Raw genomic sequence first — 20,467 nt, forward strand, 5'->3', positions numbered from 1 at the left:
TGTGATACACCATATTAACAAATTGAAGAATAAAAACCATATGATCATCTCAATAGATGCAGAAAAAGCTTTTAACAAAATTCAACACCCATTTATGATAAAAACTCTCCAGAAAGTGGGCATAGAGGGAACCTACCTCAACATAATAAAGGCCATATACAACAAACCCACAGCAAACATCATTCTCAATGGTGAAAAACTGAAAACATTTCCTCTAAGATCAGGAACAAGACAAGGATGTCCCCTCTCGCCACTATTATTCAACATAGCTTTGGAAGTCCTAGCCACGGCAATCAGAGAAGAAAAAGAAATAAAAGGAATACAAATTGGAAAAGAAGAAGTAAAACTGTCACTGTTTGCAGATGACATGGTACTATACATAGAGAATCCTAAAGATGCCACCAGAAAACTACTAGAGCTAATCAATGAATCTGCTGAAGTAGCAGGATACAAAATTAATGCACAGAAATCTCTTGCATTCCTATACACTAATGACAAAAAATCTGAAAGAGAAATTAATGAAACACTCCCATTTACCACTGCAACAAAAACAATAAAATACCTAGGAATAAACCTACCTAGGGAGACAAAAGACCTGTATGCAGAAAACTATAAGACACTGATGAAAGAAATTAAAGATGATACCAACAGAAGGAGAGATATACCAAGTTCTTGGATTGGAAGAATCAATATTGTGAAAATGACTCTACTACCCAAAGCAATCTACAGATTCAATGCAATCCCTATCAAACTACCAGTGGCATTTTTTACAAAACTAGAACAAAAAATCTTAAAATTTGTATGGAGACACAAAAGACCCTGAATAGCCAAAGCAGTCTTCAGGGAAAAAAATGGAGCTGGAGGAATCAGACTCCCTGACTTCAGACTATACTACAAAGCTACAGTAATCAAGACAATATGGTACTGGCACAAAAACAGAAATATAGATCAATGGAACAGGATAGAAAGCCCAGAGATAAACCTACGCACCTATGGTCAACTAATCTATGACAAAGGAGGCAAGGATATACAATGGAGAAAAGACAGTCTGTTCAATAAGTGGTGCTGGGAAAACTGGACAGCTACATGTAAAAGAATGAAATTAGAACACTCCCTAACACCATACACAAAAATAAACTCAAAATGGATTAGAGACCTAAATGTAAGACCAGACACTATAAAACTCTTAGAGGAAAACATAGGAAGAACACTCTTTGACATAAATCACAGCAAGATTTTTTTTGATCTATCTCCTAGAGTAATGGAAATAAAATCAAAAATAATCAAATTGGACCTAATGAAACTTAAAAGCTTTTGCAAAGCAAAGGAAACTACAAACAAGATGAAAAGACAACCCTCAGAATGGGAGAAAATATTTGCAAATGAATCAACGGACAAAGGATTAATCTCCAAAATATATAATATATAATATTATATAATATATAAAATATATAAACAGCTCATAACAGCAGCTTAATATTAAAAACACAAACAACCCAATCAAAAAATGGGCAGAAGACCTAAACAGACATTTCTCCAAAGAAGACATACAGATAGCCAAGAAGCACATGAAAAGCTGCTCAACATCACTAATTATTAGAGAAATGCAAATCAAAACTACAATGAGGTATCACTTCACACCAGTTAGAATGGGCATCATCAGAAAATCTATAAACAACAAATGCTGGAGAGGGTGTGGAGAAAAGGGAACCCTCTTGCACTGTTGGTGGGAATGTAAATTGATACAGCCACTATGGAGAACAGTATGGAGGTTCCTTAAAAAACTAAAAATAGAATTACCATATGACCCAGCAATCCCACTACTGGGCATATACCCAGAGAAAACCATAATTCATAAAGACACATGCACCCCAATGTTCATTGCAGCACAATTTACAATAGCCAGGTCATGGAAGCAACCTAAATGTCCGTTGACAGACAAATGGATAAAGAAGATGTGGTACATATATACAATGGACTATTACTCAGCCATAGAAAGGAACCAAACTGGGTCATTTGTAGAGACGTGGATGGATCTAGAGACTGTCATACAGAGTGAAGTATATCAGAAAGAGAAAATCAAATATCGCATATTAACGCAGATATGTGGAACCTAGAAAAATGGTACAGATGAAGCAGTTTGCAGGGCAGAAATAGAGACACAGATGTAGAGAACAAACATATGGACACCAAGGGGGGAAACTGGAGGGGGGGTGGTGGTGGTGGGATGAATTGGGAGATTTTGATTGACATATATACACTAATATGTATAAAATAGATAACTAATAAGAACCTGCTGTATAAAAAATAAATAAAATTCCAAAAAGAGAAAAAAATTGGTCTTCAGACCTCCCAGACTCTCAGATCTCCCAGCACTAGTCCCTACCCATTGTTTTATATCCACCGTTGAGGCTCACATAGGGAGGCATGGGGTTGCCATAAGATGGCCATTTATAGGCCTAGAGATCTCTATTCGGCATGCATTCGGAGGAAATCTAGGGCTATAGCAAGGTCTTGTTGGAAGATACTTAGAAAAATTGTGGACAATCATTCTTAGGATTGAGGAGCCTGGAGTGAACCAGAAGTAGAATAAGTGACATCTGAAACAGTAAGCTGTCACTTTCTGCAGAAAGTCAAGAGTAGGCCTCTTGATGAGCTGTAAAATCTCAGATTTGTGCTTTGAGAGAGACAGAGGGGTGTGTGTTCCTCCCTGTGCACAGAGAGAGCAGTAATCAACCATACAGAGTCTGGATCATTCCCAGAAAGGGCCCAGGAAGCCAGAAGTCAGCTTCAAAGTGTGTGTGTGTGTGTGTGTGTGTGTGTGTGTGTGTGTGTGATTGGACCTGGGCACACCTGACCCAGAGGAGAACTGATCCCAAGGAGGGATGGGGCAGTGAGAAGCATCAGAATATAATACCAAATCACTTCACCAGACACTAAGTGCTTGCTATGAGCAAGACATCATAAGAATCTCTCTAATCAGCGCTGCAACTTGGGGCCCTGAGATCAGCTGTACCAAGTTCTAATTCTTTCATTATCCAAAAAAGAATCAAGTGATACAACCACTGAGAGAAAAAAAGGACTTTAAAAAACTTCTTCCCGCCATTCGCCCCACAGTGGGCGGTTGCCACAGCTGGTTTAGGGCCCCGACCATTGGGGCCCCTTGTCAGGAGGAGGCAGCCTCCGGGCTGGGGAGAAGCCACTGCCACCTCGGGCAGCTGACGCGGTGCCCTGGGACAGTGCACTTCCTGGCCTCGGTTCCCGGCCGAGTTCGGTCTCCGGGGTTCAGGCCCGGCTCCCCTTCCTGGTCTCTCTTCTCTCGCTGGGCCAGCTTATCAGGAGAAGACTGTTTTCCAGGGCTAGAAATTGGACTTCTGATGATGTTTGACCCAGCGGAAGCAATAGCAGGCAACGTGATTTCAAAGCTGGGCTCAGCTTTTGTTTCTTCCCTCTTGTAATCACAAAACCCATTTTGGACCAGGAATTCCAATCATGTCTGTGATGGTGGTGAGAAAGGTGACACGGAAATGGGAGAAACTCCTAGGCAGGAACACCTTCTGTTGTGATGGCCGTGTGATGATGGCCCGGCAAAAGGGCATCTTCTATTTGACCCTCTTCCTCATCCTGGGGACACGTACACTCTTCTTCGCCTTCGAATGCCGCTACCTGGCTGTCCAGCTGTCTCCTGCCATCCTTGTGTTCGCTGCCATGCTCTTCCTTTTCTCCATGGCTACACTGTTGAGGACCAGCTTCAGTGATCCTGGAGTGATCCCTCGGGCCCTACCAGATGAAGCAGCTTTCATAGAAATGGAGATAGAAGGAAAGGGACTTCCCTGGTGGCACAGTGGTTAAGAATCCGCCTGCCAATGCAGGGGACACGGGTTCGAGCCCTGGTCCGGGAAGATCCCACATGCCGTGGAGCAACTAAGCCCGTGCGCCACAACTACTGAGCCTGCGCTCTAGAGCCCACGAGCCACTACTGAAGCCCATGCGACTAGAGCCCATGCTCTGCAACAAGAGAAGCCACTGCAATGAGAAGCCCACGCACCGCAACAAAGAGTAGCCCCTGCTCGCCACAACTAGAGAAAGCCTGCATGCACCAACGAAGACCCAATGCAGCCAAAAATAAATAAATAAATAATTTATTTTAAAAAAAAGAGAGTAGAAGGAAATATACCAAAATGCATAAATATCCCTGAGTTGAGAGACCGTCAGTGATTTTTTTGTCTTCTATTCATATTTTCTGTTTTTTCCAAATTTTTTACAATCAGCGTATATTACTCTTATTTTTAAATAATTGTTTTTCTGATTCTAAATATTACCAGTCTTTTTTCATGCATATATTTTACTTTTGCAAGGTAAAATCCTTTATACATGCTTCTTTTTAGCATACATTTTCATTTTCTGGTACGTTGTGAATATCTTCCTGTCATCATTTAAAATGTGTACATCATTTGAAATGGCTGCATAATATTCCATCCCATGTATGTATCATAATGTACTTAACCAACCTCCTATTATGATATTGAGGTTATTTTCAGTCTTTCACTATTAAAAGGGACTTCTGTGACAAAAAAAAACACAAAAAAACACAACAACAAAAAAACTTCTTCCCTCTCTGATTTGTGGCTGTGTGTTTTTTAAGACTCAGGATATATTTTTCCTGTCCAATTGTTTTCTGATACTCCTTTCTGACTTTTGAAGAAACAGAGAAGCTTGAAAACATAGCCAGCCTACTTAGAAAATGTTCACAGCCATGTGGGTTCTGCAGAACAATCCAGAAAATCCAAAACATGAACCAAATTCTGTTTTTAGGAATGATCACCTCAAAAGGGAGTCCAAAAAGCAAAATGGGCTTCAGAATTCTAATTTAACATTTCCTATCATGATTTGTTCGTGATGGGATTTGGAGGTGACAGTGGAAGGTATAGGGCAGTGAGAAAGGGGTACTTGATACAAGCTTTCTTTATCAGTTGAAAGATGACCAGAGATCTATGGTATAATTTTGCAGTGGGGCTAGGAAATAAATGCCATCCATAATTCATTCATTTAAAGAAGCTGCTAGCATACTCTCAATTCAGGAGACAAGACATGACACTTACAGAACAGTTCAAGGAAATGATGGAGCGGCCGTGTTCTTAAGTGACAAAAAGCTGTAGTATAAATGACTAGAGCACTAGCCTCTGAGTTAAGAGCCCAGAGATCTAGACCCAGGATAGCCACCATCTTTTGTGGTCCAAGACCAGTCCCAGCTTCCCTCAGCCTGAGTGTCCTCCTCTGTCCAAAGAGAGGTTTGAGTGTTAGAGAAATTCTGAGGATCCTTCCAATTCCAACATTTGGACGGTAAATAAAGAGCTTGGGGATTCAGAGGAGAGAGCACTGGTATGGAGCCTAAGAAATGCCTTCTGAGGTGAGACTGAGGTCTATTTGCCTGCCATGGCCCCCTTGCTGGGGGAGTCCCTCCTGTCAGGACACTGAGCTCACAGGTAAGGGGTTGCCTCCAAACTCCCCTTTCAGTAACTCCTTAAGAACGGAAGGAGTGCCACAGTTTCCCCAAGTAACTCTGTGGGACCAGCTCTCCATCATACTTGCAGGGTCCCATATTCTGGAAGGGAAACAGAAGGGGAACTAACTTGTTGAAACTGACTATGTGCCAGGCACTTTGCGCAGGGAATCTTTCCAAAGGTATCTCATTTGCTCCTCCCAGGGTTCTGGGAAGGTTGATCAGATTATCCCAGTTATAGAGATGAGGCAACAAAAGTTCAGAGAGGTTAAAATGCCTACCCAGTCACACAGCAACAATGTGCCAAGGCAGGGATCCAAGCACAGATTTACACCTCACTGTTCCTGTTTTTATCCAGTCATCCCGACGCATGAACTCCCTGTTGTCCCCTAAATCAAACCTAATGCCCTTCAACAATGCATAGACCTTCAGCAGTCTGCTGTACCTCCAGCTTCCAGCCTCTGTGTTGGGGCCCAGCCTCTCTGCCTGCTGCTTGCACCGCGCCTCCCATTAAGCTGCCTGCTGGCCTTCTGGCTACTCATCACATGTGCACCTTGCTCACCGCCAAGATCAAAACTCACCACTTTTAGGAGGTCTTCTCTGAATTCACATATCTAAATATATATAGTATGTTTTTCCACAAAGGACTTGACAAAGTTTATAAAGATAGATGCAATAGTAAAACCATAAAATATAAATACATTAAAGCTGCTTTTTCTGCATGGTTCTGTTCACCTTAGAGCAGTGGTCCCCAGCGTTTTTGGCACCAGGCACCGGTTTCATGGAAGACAATTTTTCCACCGATGGGGGCAGGGTTGGTTCAGACGGTAATTCGAGCGATGGGGAGCCATGGGGAGCAATGGGGAGCGATGGGGAGCGATGGGGAACGGCAGATGAAGCTTTGCTCGCTTGCCGCTCACCTTCTGCTGTGCCGCCCCTGGGGGTTGGGGACCCCTGCCTTAGAGCATTCTTTCCTCAGCCTGTAGCACTCGTGTATCAATACGCTTCAGAGAAGGCCAAGATGGAATCACTAACTTCTTGAGAATTCTCTGCCTCTTTGGGTTCCCAAATAGCATGCAACCCTGGTCACTGCATGTTGATATGCTCACTGCATGCTTGTTCTTACTGTAGAAAGAGCTCACGACAGGCCCTTCAGTAGCCAGGTGCATGACTGGGGTCTTCCTGTCTGCCTCATTCCCCCCTATGAGGGAAGAGATGGCCGTGAGCCATTCATTCTCCTCCTGACCCCCTGGAATGCACATTCCAGGGATTGACCAGGTGTGGTTTGTAGCCAAGGCATCAAACCAAACAAACAGAACCAGGTAATGCCCTGGACTATATGTGCAAGTTGCTGAGTAGCCAATCACAGGCAGCATCTTGCTATCCCCAGGTTACACCCTGCCCACCCAGGCCAGGGTCAATGTGCCATCAGAGGCAGGGCTCTCCGTGGTACTCAGACTAATCATCTCTTCTTGACCTGTGACTAGCCATCCTAGGGCTTCAGTGCCACATGGGGTATGCAAGAGAACACAGAAGTTAGGCAAACACAACCTGCTTCCAAAGTACCCCATCGGTCCACAGCAAACTTACCTTAATTTACGAATTACAGTCTGTCCGTAATCAGTATTGTTAAATGAATTTTTAAACTGTGGAGAAGAAGAACAGAATTAAGAACAACTACAAAGAGGGGGGGAAAGTGATATTACATCTAGGTTTTAACATAAATCCATTTCTAAACTCATTTATATAACTATAACACAACAAATTATTTATTCTTTCCATGCGCTCTAATACCTTTCAGTAATTTTTGCTCTAACATAGGAAGATTCTGATATAATTCAGAGCCACCCAGGAAGAAGATGGAAACCTGAAGCACCCAGCCAAATCAATATTCTTAAAAATAACGTGACTGACTGGTTTTGTCTTTTCAAAGTTACTGTTAGACTTACCTATACGCATACTTTATACACTCATCAATTTACCTAAGGAAGACTTAAATGCCTACCCTACCAAGGCATCATGCCTGAGACATAGAGATTACCAAGATGGGCAGACCCAGCCTCTGATCAAATAAGAGGTTACACCATGAAGCTGAGAGAGGTAAGTGCCAGAGAGAGTAGAATCTACTGTGGAAGTGCAAAGAAACTCTCATCTAGTCGCAGAGAACCAGAGAGGGCTTCATAGAGGAGATGGGCTGTAAAGCATTTCAGTAGGTAGTGCGGGGCCAGGAAGTGGAAGAAGGAGCAGCCCACACCAATGCTCAGAAGCAGTGTGGCTCAGAAGGCAGCAGGCTGAAGTGCCAAACTTCTCCGCTTAGCTTTTGCAAAATTTAACTGCTTTGAACCTCACTTTCTCATTGGAAAATTTGAGATAGCAGTAGTTCCCACCACGTATTGCTATCATGTGTAGAAAGTGAGACAGAATATATGATACACGGCTTTGTGAGCTGGAAGGGGCTCCAGCACAGGTAGATCTTCTTAGGCCTGAGTTGCGTTCTAAGAGCAGAGACAATTCTAGACACTTGTTAACAAGGGGCCAGAGATTAAGCTGGGACCTCTGGCAGGGGTGAGGTGGAGGTAGGATGGGGGTCTCAATTAGAACATAAGTTCTTTGATGCCAAGAACGGGATTCATTTTCTCTTTCTTATGACACCCCCTACCACCTGCCCATCCCCATCCCTATTCCATAGCACTCAGCACAGGGCAATCCCTGCGGAAGAAAACATTCAACAAACACCAGTTGACCGATGATTGAACGACTTAACTGTGAAAGACGTGACCTTGGACATGTCTTCCTCTCTTTGGACCCCATCTCCATATTTATTACATGAATGTTGAACTGGGTTGGTGCAAATTTTTTTATTATATAATCCAAAAATTTTATTATTTTTCTCCCATGGGGACCCCACATTTTAAAAAATCATGGCAACCAATGTCATTTAAAGAGATGTTAAATCATTTCTCTTTTATTCTAGTCAAATTCAAATATATTTGATGCTCTAGTTAGTCTGGGCAACCTTGTATCCAGAATATGTCCATATTCCTTTTAATTCTTTTAAATATCAGGAAGAGCAGGTATTTCTGTAAACCATCAGGGCCCTGGGAATCTACTTAGGAACAAGTTCACTGGATGACCTCCAAGGTTCTATCCAGCTCCCCTACTGACCATTGCACTTTTAATTTTCTTAATCCCAAAAAATGAGATTGCAAAATCAGCATCTGGCATAGGAAAAAGGTTTTCCATTTTTTTTCTTCTATCAGGTCACCCTTTGAGGATTTGGGGATATACACTTCTCAGTCTGAAGGGCTGCAAGACTGGGCAGGAGGGCATGAACTATGCTAACAGGCCTGCCCGGACCTCATTGCACAACGGAGCCAGTAGGGAAGGAGAAGCAGCCCTGAGGTCAGGCAGGTCTGGGTTCAAATCCCCCATCCTCACTCATCAGCTGGGTGACCTTCGGTCAGTTACTTAGCCTTCCTGATCCTTGACTGTTATTCTGTACTTTCTGGTCCATTTTCATGGCCACCGTGCTTCCTGGGCCCCCATTAAGACGTTAGTTTTTTAAAGTGTTTCTCCAAGAGAACCCTCTTGCACTGTTGGTGGGAATGTAAATTGATACAGCCACTATGGAGAACAGTATGCAGGTTCCTTAAAAAACTAAAAATAGAACTACCCATATGACCCAGCAATCCCACTACTGGGCATATACCCTGAGAAAACCATAATTCAAAAAGTCATGTACCACAGTGTTCATTGCAGCACTATTTACAATATCCAGGACATGGAAGCAACCTAAGTGTCCATCAACAGATGAATGGATAAAGAAGATGTGGCACATATATACAATGGAATATTACTCAGCCATAAAAAGAACCGAAATTGAGTTATCTGTAGTGAGGTGGATGGACCTAGAGTCTGTCATACAGAGTGAAATAAGTCAGAAAGAGAAAAACAAATACTGTATGCTAACACATATATATGGAATCTAAAAAAAAAAAAAAAGGTCATGAAGAACCTAGAAGCAGAATGGGAATAAAGATGCAGATGTAGAGAATGGACTTGAGGACACGGGGAGGGGGAAGGGTAAGCTGGGATGGAGTGAGAGAGTGTCATGGACATATATACTACCAAAAGTAAAATAGATAGCTAGTGGGAAGCAGCTGCATAGCACAGGGAGATCAGCTCGGTGCTTTGTGTCCACCTAGATGGGTGGGATAGGGAGGGTGGGAGGGAGACGCAAGAGGGAGGGGATATGGGGATATATGTATATGTATAGCTGATTCACTTTGTTATACAGCAGAAACTAACACACCATTGTAAAGCAATTATACTCCAATAAAGATGTTAAAAAATAAAGTGTTTCTCCACCTAGAGTTCTAAGACATATTTCCAAGCTAACATTTTTCCCTTCAAAACTAAATTTTGAGAAACACTGGCTGGCCACCCTCTCTAAGACCTTCCAGGTCTGACATCTGTGGTTCCAGAATAGAGATCTCCATCTCTTTCATGTCGACACACTCACAATAATCAAAATGAAATGAAGCTGTTGTTCATTTTGACATTTTTGACAATGGGAAAAAGAAGTAACATATTAATTCAGATGGAGTTCCTCTTCCAGACATTAAAAAAAGCCAGACCAGTATGCAAATTTGATTGTAAAAAGGAAAAAAAAATCATCATCTTTAATTTTTTTTTCTCTTCAATTCTATGGAAGTAATTTATTTTAAAACAGCATTACATTTCTCTGTCCACCTAAAAATATTTAAGAATATTTCTGTATGAATGAGTATGGCATGGCTGGAGGTGGCTTCTAAAGGCCCTCTGCTGTGCCAGATGTTACCCCTCTAGGTGCAGGATCACGGAGAGGACCCAGGGTCCCAGAGGAGGAGCCTGGGCAACCAGGAAGCAGTGGCCCCCAGGAGTTTGGAACAGCTACTGTTTACAAACCAATAAGCATGCATTTCACTACTTGAACCACCGGTACAGCTGTACCAGCATGTACCACCCGAACACCAGTCTACACTCTACAAGTCAGTGTTAGAATAAAGAATATTTATAGAGGAAGGATGTTTGGAAAATACTTACAAATATAGTAATTTTAAGGTATAATTCCTGATAGGCCTCAGAACGTTTATCTTCCAAGCCGGATGTAGATGATATTTTGACCGTAATCGTAGCAGGGAATATTTTTCCTGAAATTCAAGCAGAATCTCTCTGTGATATTTAATGTAAAGAGGGTCATTTCCATTTTGTTTAAAGCATAGTTTATTTTTAAAAATTCTAAACATATGATGATACTACAGGAAATCTGGAAATATGAAAAACATTACCCCAAACCTGACCTAACCTACCACAACTATTCTCATTTTGGTATATTTCTCCCAGCTCTGTGTGTGTGTGTGTGTGTGTGTGTGTGTGTGCTTAATTTACATCGTTATAATTCCAAGTTTGTATCATGAGTCTTCTTTACTTATTATTAATAGTAAACATTTTTCCAAATCATTACTTAGTCTTCATAATTAACTTAAATGCTACATAATATTCTATGAAATACATCTTTCCTTCATTGATGCAGTCATTTTTTTGTTTTCAGTGCTTTTAATTATTTAAGAGGGAAAAAAACAGTTGCAATGAACATCTTCATGCACAAACCTTTCTACATATGGAGTCATTTACTTAGAGTGGATCCCCAGAAATGAGAGTATTAGTATTAAAAACAGGAACATTCTTTTGGCTTTGGGGATATCTCTAATTTCTGTGGCCAACACAATGCATTCATTTCCTGTACAGTTGGTCTGTTCTGGCAAGGAGGGATATTTCTCATTCATAAAACAGACAAAAACATGTAACTCAGGAAACAGCCTTGGACTTTCATAGCACCCAGCTGATATAACCAAAAAAGTATAGGGTCGATTTGCTCTTAAAGTTCATTTCCAGAGTTGAGAGGCTCTTAAGTCTCCAAAAATAGGGTTTGCTGTTATAGAACAAGCAAATCCTATGACAGAGAACTGAACCAAGGTCAGAGACCAGGTTCCTGGTTTGTCTGACTCTGTGGTTTTAGGAAATCACCTTATTCTGCATCAGTGTCCCCATGTAACAGCACCACTTTGTATTTATGCAGCCTGTGTACTTTTCCAGGGACTCCGACATCTATCATTCTCATTTTGACCCCATGGCACCATTCCCTTGAACAGTTTAAGTGAAGGGACCCATCTACTCCCGTACCTCTAGGACTAGCTCACAAATCTGAATTGGTCTATTTCCTCTCCCACTAGGTTCCATTGAGATAAAGACAGGAACCTTTTTTCTACTTGGCTGGCCTTTGTTGCCTCTAAATTTTCCTCTAACTTTAGTATTATGGAAGCTCTTTTTGCCATTATTTTAAGTTTTCTATTCCACTTAGGTCTGAGGTACAGCTCTCCATGATTCATCCTTTGTAACTCACCTTTATTGCATGTAGAAGAGTTATAGTAATACCCTTCTGAACACAGGCAAAAATGTCTATCATGCAGATTAACACATAAAGAATCATCCTTACAGGGATCCTCTCGGCAAGGTTGGCTGGAACCTGAGATACAGTAGAAAGAGATTTAAAAAATCCATAGGATGACAACAAATAACACCAAGAAACATACTTTTAAATCTCCTGGGCACTTTCTATTCCTTGGCTGTGTTACTCCATGGCACACCCTTAGAACAGCTGAAGCAAATACATAACAAATACATATTTTCTTATGTTTCTAGAAAGTTTGTTGCTAAAATTCTGGAGCCAAGCACTTGTCAACAGTAAAGGTCAGAGGTTGGTGGGTAAGAGTCTGCTCAGAGAGAGACAGCAGTCTTCTAACTCCAAGGAGTAAAGAAATACTTTGGACCTCAAGGATCCTCCAGAACCTTGATGTCTGGTTCTCTAACACTAGGTAGAGCTCTCCAAAACCATTTTAGAGAAAGCATCATATTTGTTTTTGGAAGATATGAATAATTGACTTATAGGGAAGATCAGGCCAAAAGCTCCCCAAAGAAACTAGATATCCTGGTTAGCATACATGGTATACAGACCCACGAGGAAAGGCAAGGGAGAGTAAGGGAACAATGTGGATTAACTCAGTGAAAATTCTAAGAGGAAGTGATGAAGGGCCACTCTACTCTCTGGCTTTCTGAGTGGATGATATAAATGGAGAGAATAAATGGAGAGAAGAATATTACAATGGTTTCTATACCACTGGCCAGGACTCCTAGAGCAGGCAGGGTGCAGCATCTTTCTTATCTTTGGAGAACTGATGGGATCCAAGAAGGGAAGTTAGGTCAGTGGCCAAATGGTGATCTTGGCTAGCCATTTCCTTTATCTCTGTCAAATGAAATGATCCTGAGCTTTGATTTCAGAATAGATCAAGTAACTGACAACCTTCAGAACGGTCTTAAGATTCTAATAATCCTATAGGTGCAAATCGTTGCTTAAAAAAAAAAAAAAAGAGACTACATATGAGGTACAATGTGTATAACATGGTCTCTTTTTCTTGAAGTATAGTTGATTTACAATATTACATTAGTTTCAAGTATACAGTACAGTGATTCAGTATTTTTGGAGATTATACTACATTATAAGTTATTACAAGATAATGGCTATAATTCCCTGTGCTATATAATATACCATTGTTGCTTATCTATTTTATACATAGTAGTTTGTATCTGTTAATCCCATACCCTAATTTGTCCCTCTCCCCTTTGGTAACCATAAGTTTGTTTTCTCTATCTGTGAGTCGGTTTTTGTTTTGCATATACATTCATTTGTATTATTTTTTAGATTCCACATATAAGTGATATCATACAGTATTTGTCTTTCTCTGACTTACTTCACTAAGCATAATATTCTCTAGGTCCATCCACAATGCTGCAAAAGGCAGAATTTCATTCTTTTTATGGCTGAGTAATATTCTATCATGCGCATGTATCTTTTCAAATTGGTGTTTTCGTTTCTCTGGATATATACGCAGGAATGGAATTGCTGGATCATGTGGTAAAAACTGAAAATAGAACTACCACATGATCCAGCAATTCCATTCCTGGGTATATAGCCAGAAATAACATGCTCTCTCTTATGATAAAAAAAAAAGTGTGGGGACTTTCCTGGTGGCACAGTGGTTAAGAATCCGCCTGCCAATGCAGGGGACACGGGTTCGAGCCCTGGTCTGGGAAGATTCCACATGCCGCGGATCAACTAAGCCCATGCGCCACAACTACTGAGCCTGTGCTCTAGAGCCCGCGAGCCACAACTACTGAAGCCCACGCGCCAAGAGCCCATGCTCCGCAACAAGAGAAGCCACCGCAATGAGAAGCCCGCGCACCGCAACAAAGAGTAGCCCCTGCTCACCGCAACTAGAGAAAAGCCTGCATGCAGCAATGAAGACCCAATGCAACCAAAGCTAACTAACTAACTAACTAAATATTTTTTAAAAAGGAGGGAATACACCCCTAGCTTATGTTCATTCTAAGGAGTTATGTGTTGGATTTCTAATTATTAAATGAAACTACGTGTTTCATTACGGAATTCAAATGTTCATAAAGCAAATGTTTCAAAAAGTTTAGTCTAATAGAAAAAAATAAAGAGAAATAACATGAAAAAAATAAAAAATAATAAATAAATAAATAAAGGAGGGAATACATAGAAACATGTAAGTCTATGTGTATGTATTTGCACAAACACAAAAAACTGGCCACACAAGTTGCCTCTGGGGAAGAAAACTGGGGGTCTAGGTCCTAGGGGTCTAGGATAGGAGGGATATTTAGTTTTTACTGCATATACTTTTGCCCCATTTAAGCTTCTTTTTCCATAACTATGGGCCTAATTGACTTTTACAAAAAATAAATAAAACATTACTGGTGAGGAGCTCTGATACTGGTTGGGAGTGTAAAATGGTGCAGCCACTTTAGAAGACAGGCAGGCAGTTTCTTACAGAACTAAACATACTCTTAACTATATGACCCCACAAGTGCATGCTTTAGTATTTACTCAGTGTAAATGCTAAGTAATCACTCATTACTTGTCAACTTATATCCACTCAAAACCCTGCAAACGAATACTTATAGCCGTTTTCTTCATGACTGCCAAAACCTGGAAGCAACCAACATGTCCTTCAGTAGGTGAGTGGATAAACAAACTGGTACAGCCAGACAATGGAATATTATTCAGTGTTCAAGCCTTGAAAATCGACATGGAGGAATCTTAAATGCATATTACTAAATGAAAGAAGCCAATCTGAAAATGCTACATACTGTGTGATTCCAGCTACATGACGTTCTGAAAAAGGCAAAACTATGGCAACAGTAAAAAGATCAGGGGTTGCCAGGGGTTAGCAGGGAGGAAGGGATGAATGGGCAGAGTACAGTAGATTGTTAGGAAGGTGAAAATAGTCTTTATGATACCATAATGATGGATACATGTCATTATACGTTTGTCCAAACCTACAGAATATACAACACCAACAGTAAACCCTAATGTAAACTGGACTTGGGGTGATTATTATGTGTCAATGTAGATTCATCAATTGTCACAAATGTACCCTCTGGTGAGGAAAGTTGATAATAAGGGAGGCTATGCAGCTGTGGGGGTAGGGAAATATGCGAACTCTACCTTCCTTTTGATTTTGCTGTGAATCTAAAACTGCTCTAAAAACAAAGTCTATTGAAAAAAAAAATTTTAAGCGTGAAAAAAAACAGACTACATGGGACACAGGAGGCGTAGTGCAGTACCTCATAAACAACAGTAAGGGTCACCTCTCTGAAAAGGTGTAAACCAATATTCTAAGTAAAGTAAATGGCTTTTTAAAAAGCCTCAGCCACATTGCAAGGATGATTTGGCAAATCCTAGGGAAGAAATTGAGTGCAGCTCCATTCTGGATATACTGGTCAGATAACTCCTGGTGTGCTTTCTCCCTGGCAATAGAGGACAGACTTGTTAGTTTTTCTGTGTGCCAGGAATAAAATCACAGGATGTTACAGTGGGAAAAGGATTTTGGTGGCTATTTAGTTCAATCACATCTTATTACCAGTGAGTATGTTGAAGCCAAGAGAGAAGTGATTTGGCCCATGCCCCATAGTTAGTGTAGGGTCAGAACACAAGAAGACTGCCTTACTCTGAGAGAGTGTCTGGGGAAGCAGAAACAGCTTAGAAAAGCTCCCTTTCCTGACTGCAGGAGAACTGATTGTGTAGCTGTGTCCCTCTTGACCTAGCCTTCAGAGCGGCCCCTGCAAACATGAAAGAAGATTGGGAACCAGGTTTTGATACAGGCTCTGGCTCCATTTGCTTAATCATCCATTTCTTAGATCTATTGCAGAACACTGGGGAAGCCAAAAGAAGTGAGTATAGGGAAACTTCAACTTGCTCTTTGACCCTGGGCAAGTTGCTGCCCTCACTGGACCTCAGTTTCCCTAACTGAGAATAACAGGGTTTATCTAGACCCTTTAAGCCTAGGTTTGAGGATTCTTTAAGACCAGGGGTTGGCAAACTATGACTTGTGAGCCAATTCTGGCCAGTCCTCTGTTTTTATAAATAAAGTTTTATTGATACACAATCAGGCACATTCATTTGTATATTGTCCATGGCTGCTTTGATGCTAATATGGCAGAGTGGAGTAGTTGTAAGAGAGACCTTATCATGGCCCACAAAACCTGAAACATTTATTAGTTTGCCTTCACTGATAAAGTTTACTGACCCCTGCTCTAAACTTTGGGAAATGAGGCAAGTGCTTTCTGTTTCAATAACTTGAGCTTGAGGTCAATCATCATCTCTTAGATAGTATCCCCAAACATCTGCCCTTTGGACCATGGCTCTGATCATGTCTAGGACTGTTTGAATACTGCTGTTGTTTGGCTTTTTAATCTCTCAGGCTCAAATTCCATGAATTAACTCAAATTCTAAATTGTGATCAGCTACCTTTGTAATGTCATATTTTTCCATAACATTTGATGAGGAATCAGGGTAGAAGTGACTCTTTCCTTCAGTAGACCAGGGATCTAGACCAGTGGGGCTGGAGAATCAGTGCTTATTTGCACCTGACCTCAGAGAAGCTGAAACTATTTGCAAAAATCTACTAGGGAGAGGGAAGCTGGAAAAGTAGCTTTTATAAAGTCCAAGTTCATAAAAATATTCCACATCTGGCAAATAACTTGAGGAAAGGAGAATGGAACTGCAGGTAATCTTCTAGCATGTCTGCCATTACTATTAGCCTGTGCGACCCAGACTTTTTAATTCCAGGGGTTCATATCCAAGGACACCTTGGGTCTCTTTATATGCACTTCCCTACTCTGGTAGAACAAACTTACCTACCATCCTCCACAATACTGTGACTCCTCAGTGAGAAGCTTTGAGGGAATTGCTCTTACCTGAGCTAGTTATGGAGGGAGTAGGTGTACTCGTTTTGGTGGTAGGAGTAGTAGTTTCTGTGGTAGAAGTAGGAGCGCTCGTGGTGGCCGTAGGAGTAGTAGTTTCTGTGGTAGAAGTAGGAGCGCTCGTGGTGGCCGTAGGAGTAGTAGTTTCTGTGGTAGAAGTAGGAGGGCTCGTGGCGGCGGTAGGAGTAGTAGTTTCTGTGGTAGAAGTAGGAGGGCTCGTGGTGGCCGTAGGAGTAGTAGTTTCTGTGGTAGAAGTAGGAGGGCTCATGGCGGCGGTAGGAGTAGTAGTTTCTGTGGTAGAAGTAGGAGGGCTCGTGGTGGCCGTAGGAGTAGTAGTTTCTGTGGTAGAAGTAGGAGGGCTCGTGGTGGCGGTAGGAGTAGTAGTTTCTGTGGTAGAAGTAGGAGGGCTCGTGGTGGCCGTAGGAGTCGTAGTTTCTGTGGTAGAAGTAGGAGGGCTCGTGGCGGCGGTAGGAGTAGTAGTTTCTGTGGTAGAAGTAGGAGGGCTCGTGGTGGCCGTAGGAGTAGTAGTTTCTGTGGTAGAAGTAGGAGGGCTCGTGGTGGCGGTAGGAGTAGTAGTTTCTGTGGTAGAAGTAGGAGGGCTCGTGGTGGCCGTAGGAGTCGTAGTTTCTGTGGTAGAAGTAGGAGGGCTCGTGGCGGCGGTAGGAGTAGTAGTTTCTGTGGTAGAAGTAGTAGTTTCTGTGTTAGAAGTGGGAGGGCTCGTGGTGGCGGTAGGAGTAGTAGTGTCTGTGGTAGAAGGAGGAGCGCTCGCGGTGGCGGTAGGAGTTGTAGAAACAACTGTGACTGAAGGGATAGATGAGTCTGAAAAAGGTGTGCTCTGGGCTGGAGGAACAAAGATATTAAGTTTCAGAAGACATAACATTGAATATATAATGACAGTTGCTATTATTTAATACTAATTAGTACCCAATCCGTTTTTTTCTGAAAAATAAATGTAGTGGATTACATTAAAAATGAAAATACATGACTACTTTTTTTAAAAAAAAACCCACAATAAATAAAATTAAAAATTAAACAGACAAAACTGGAAAAATGTTACTAGGGAGTTCCCTGGTGGCCTAGTGGTTAAGATTCCAGGCTTTCACTGCCGTGGCCTGGGTTCCATCCCTGGTCAGGGAATTGAGATCCCGCAAGCCGCGAGGCACGGCAAAAAAGAAAAAAAAAGTTACTGAAAAATATGATGGTATCTGGCCTGTTAGCTCAACTGGTAGAAAAATATGATGAAGAGTTAATATTATTTATTGTATTATTATTAATTATAATATATTAATATAATTTATAATATGAAATATTAATTATATATTAATATCAACATGTCATATTATTACAAGATGTAATATCATTTATGTCTGTAGTTGCAGAACTGTCAATCAGAGTTTAATATTCCTCAGAGCAGTTCTCAGTGAGGGCAATTGAAAATGCCACCAGGTGGAGCTGTTTACTATGTGGACATGGCCTCCTTTTGTCTTTTTACAGTTTATAGCAATTGCCTCAATTTTCCATTACATCGCTTATTAGCTGAGGGATGGTAGGGAAGGGGTTGTGTTTAAAGAATGATGAAATAAAAATACCTCATTAAGGTATTTAATGTATTAAACTTCTTCAAAATGTTTTCTAGTGATGTTTACCCATTCATAATTCTAGAGACATGAACTTTTTAAAGAATAAGATGAATATAGATGGTTTTTGCCCTAAGGGCTATGCTGATCATCAAAGCTGCCTTTTTTCAAATCTTAGGAACCCCTGGACACATGGGGTAGTGTACTCTTAGTGATCCTATAATCACTTTTCTAGAACCCTTAATTGTCTCTAAGAGCTCTGACAATGATAATCGGTTAAAAAAATTATTAAAAGGAAAAGTTTTAGTGAGGAAGCTATTCGTAAACCTTTGGATATAGAAAACTGCTGAAGATGTTACCTAATTCCCCCTTGGGTCTGGAAGCCCCTGGATGACAGAATCTGGCTCTTCACCTTGAACAGGGCTGGGCTTAACCAGTCATTCATAGGCAAATGCTCTCCCAGGAGCAAGAAAATAGTTCACCAGCTGGCCATCTCTCGACAGCTGCTACCCTGTTCCTCCTACTACTCTCACTTATCAAGGGCTTACCCTGTGCCCAGCAGGCCTGTGGAGTAGATATGAGCATCCACATTTGACAGGAATGCCCACCAATACTCAGAGGGATTAAGGGATTTGCCCAGAGGTAAGCCTTGACCCCCATGAGTAAGGGGCAAAAAAGAACTCTTGATGCCACATTCAGGGATTAAACCAGGTCCCTGCTCTGCATTAGGACCCAAATGACATCTGGAGGTTAAAGAGAAGGAGATTCTAGGGCACTGAGCCCTTGGAACTACCAAGTTGTTCTTGTCTGGCCTCAGGATTCTCAGGGACAAATCTCTGGCTTGCTGAACCCCAAATCTTAGTCCAGAAGCCTCTTTTACTACTCTTCTATCTGCCTTCATCACAGACTGAAATGCCTTGTGTCTTTGAGCCCAGTTGGAGAGGAAACTTCATCCACAAAATAGTCCACCTAATGGGGCTGTGGGAATTAAGCTTAAGCCTGCTGATTCTATCCCAGAGACAACAAACATGATTAAAAGAATTAAAAAATTTTAAATGTTCCTTACCTGAGACTAGAGAAAGGAGGAGGGCAAGACGACTGAGGTGAGTGAAGGCTTTCATTTTAGCTGTTCTTGCTAGGTAATCCAGGGAGAAAATGATTTCCCTCCAGCTATCTTTCTTTTTAACTCTCTCTCAGGTTCAAAGTCCAGTAATTAACTGACGTCAAACCAGACAAAGGCAATTACTAGTTAGGGTTTGGTCATATAGCGTAGGTCCCTTCCGAGCTTTTGAGATAGAAGAGGCGAACCAGAAGTTATGGATTATTTTTGTCTCATAGTCCAAAATAACTCTGGACAGGCCAAACATCCTTGGGAGATTGGGGGGCAGAGGGGGGTGTCAGTTAATCTCTTTATATTCCAAACATCCCCAAGCTACCACCTTTTAGGAGGTCACCATTCCTTTAAACACCCAGTAATATAGTCTGTGCTCTTCTCACTCCACTGGAGTGCAGGAAATCCATAGTTTCCTCCAGCTATAGTTCTGAGAATCCCTGAGGAGTCCTCATGTGTTTCTCCAGACTGTTTGTTGCTGAGCTTTTATCACCTTTCGCTGTGGACCACCACTCTGGGCCTCTCTGACGGTCACTTCTAGCAACTTTGTATTCATGTCTCCAAGCTTTCCTGGCTCCCCACATATCACTGTACCTGGACATGACCCCCCATTAATGTCCTCAAAAGCAGTGAATATCAAATTGTAACCTTTAACCTAACTTTACTGAGAGTTTGTGTGTGACAGATCAAGGAGGGGAAAATACAGTGCAGAAAGAGAATACCTTAAAACAGATGACTTGATCTCTTGACTCGTGGTTGTTCATGGGCCAGGTCCCCCCTCGCAGGTCCTCTACTCACCTCTTATTCCTCAGCCCCTGACCTCTCACCACGTTTCCGGAACCAGCTTTATCACTTGGATGAAGGTCTTCTTAATCCAGTCCTCCCTCTTTA

At 41.6% G+C, this 20,467-nt stretch overlaps 1 protein-coding gene across 1 annotated transcript in view; it reads right to left on the minus strand.

Annotated features, from left to right (window-relative positions):
• Positions 1-20,178, minus strand: part of MUC13 (mucin 13, cell surface associated) — a 33,907-nt gene extending 13,729 nt beyond the window's left edge. The window contains exons 1-7 of the mRNA XM_061192736.1: positions 20,171-20,178; positions 17,489-17,584; positions 17,307-17,371; positions 16,883-16,939; positions 11,949-12,071; positions 10,589-10,695; positions 7,094-7,149 (exon numbers count right to left, since the gene is read on the minus strand). Coding sequence (XP_061048719.1) covers positions 7,094-7,149; positions 10,589-10,695; positions 11,949-12,071; positions 16,883-16,939; positions 17,307-17,371; positions 17,489-17,584; positions 20,171-20,178 — 512 coding nt within the window. The remainder of the gene's footprint in view (positions 1-7,093; positions 7,150-10,588; positions 10,696-11,948; positions 12,072-16,882; positions 16,940-17,306; positions 17,372-17,488; positions 17,585-20,170) is intronic.
• Positions 20,179-20,467: the final 289 nt, after the last annotated feature.

Source organism: Eubalaena glacialis, chromosome 6 (assembly GCF_028564815.1).
Source record: "Eubalaena glacialis isolate mEubGla1 chromosome 6, mEubGla1.1.hap2.+ XY, whole genome shotgun sequence".
In the NCBI taxonomy this organism is placed as follows: domain Eukaryota; kingdom Metazoa; phylum Chordata; class Mammalia; order Artiodactyla; family Balaenidae; genus Eubalaena; species Eubalaena glacialis.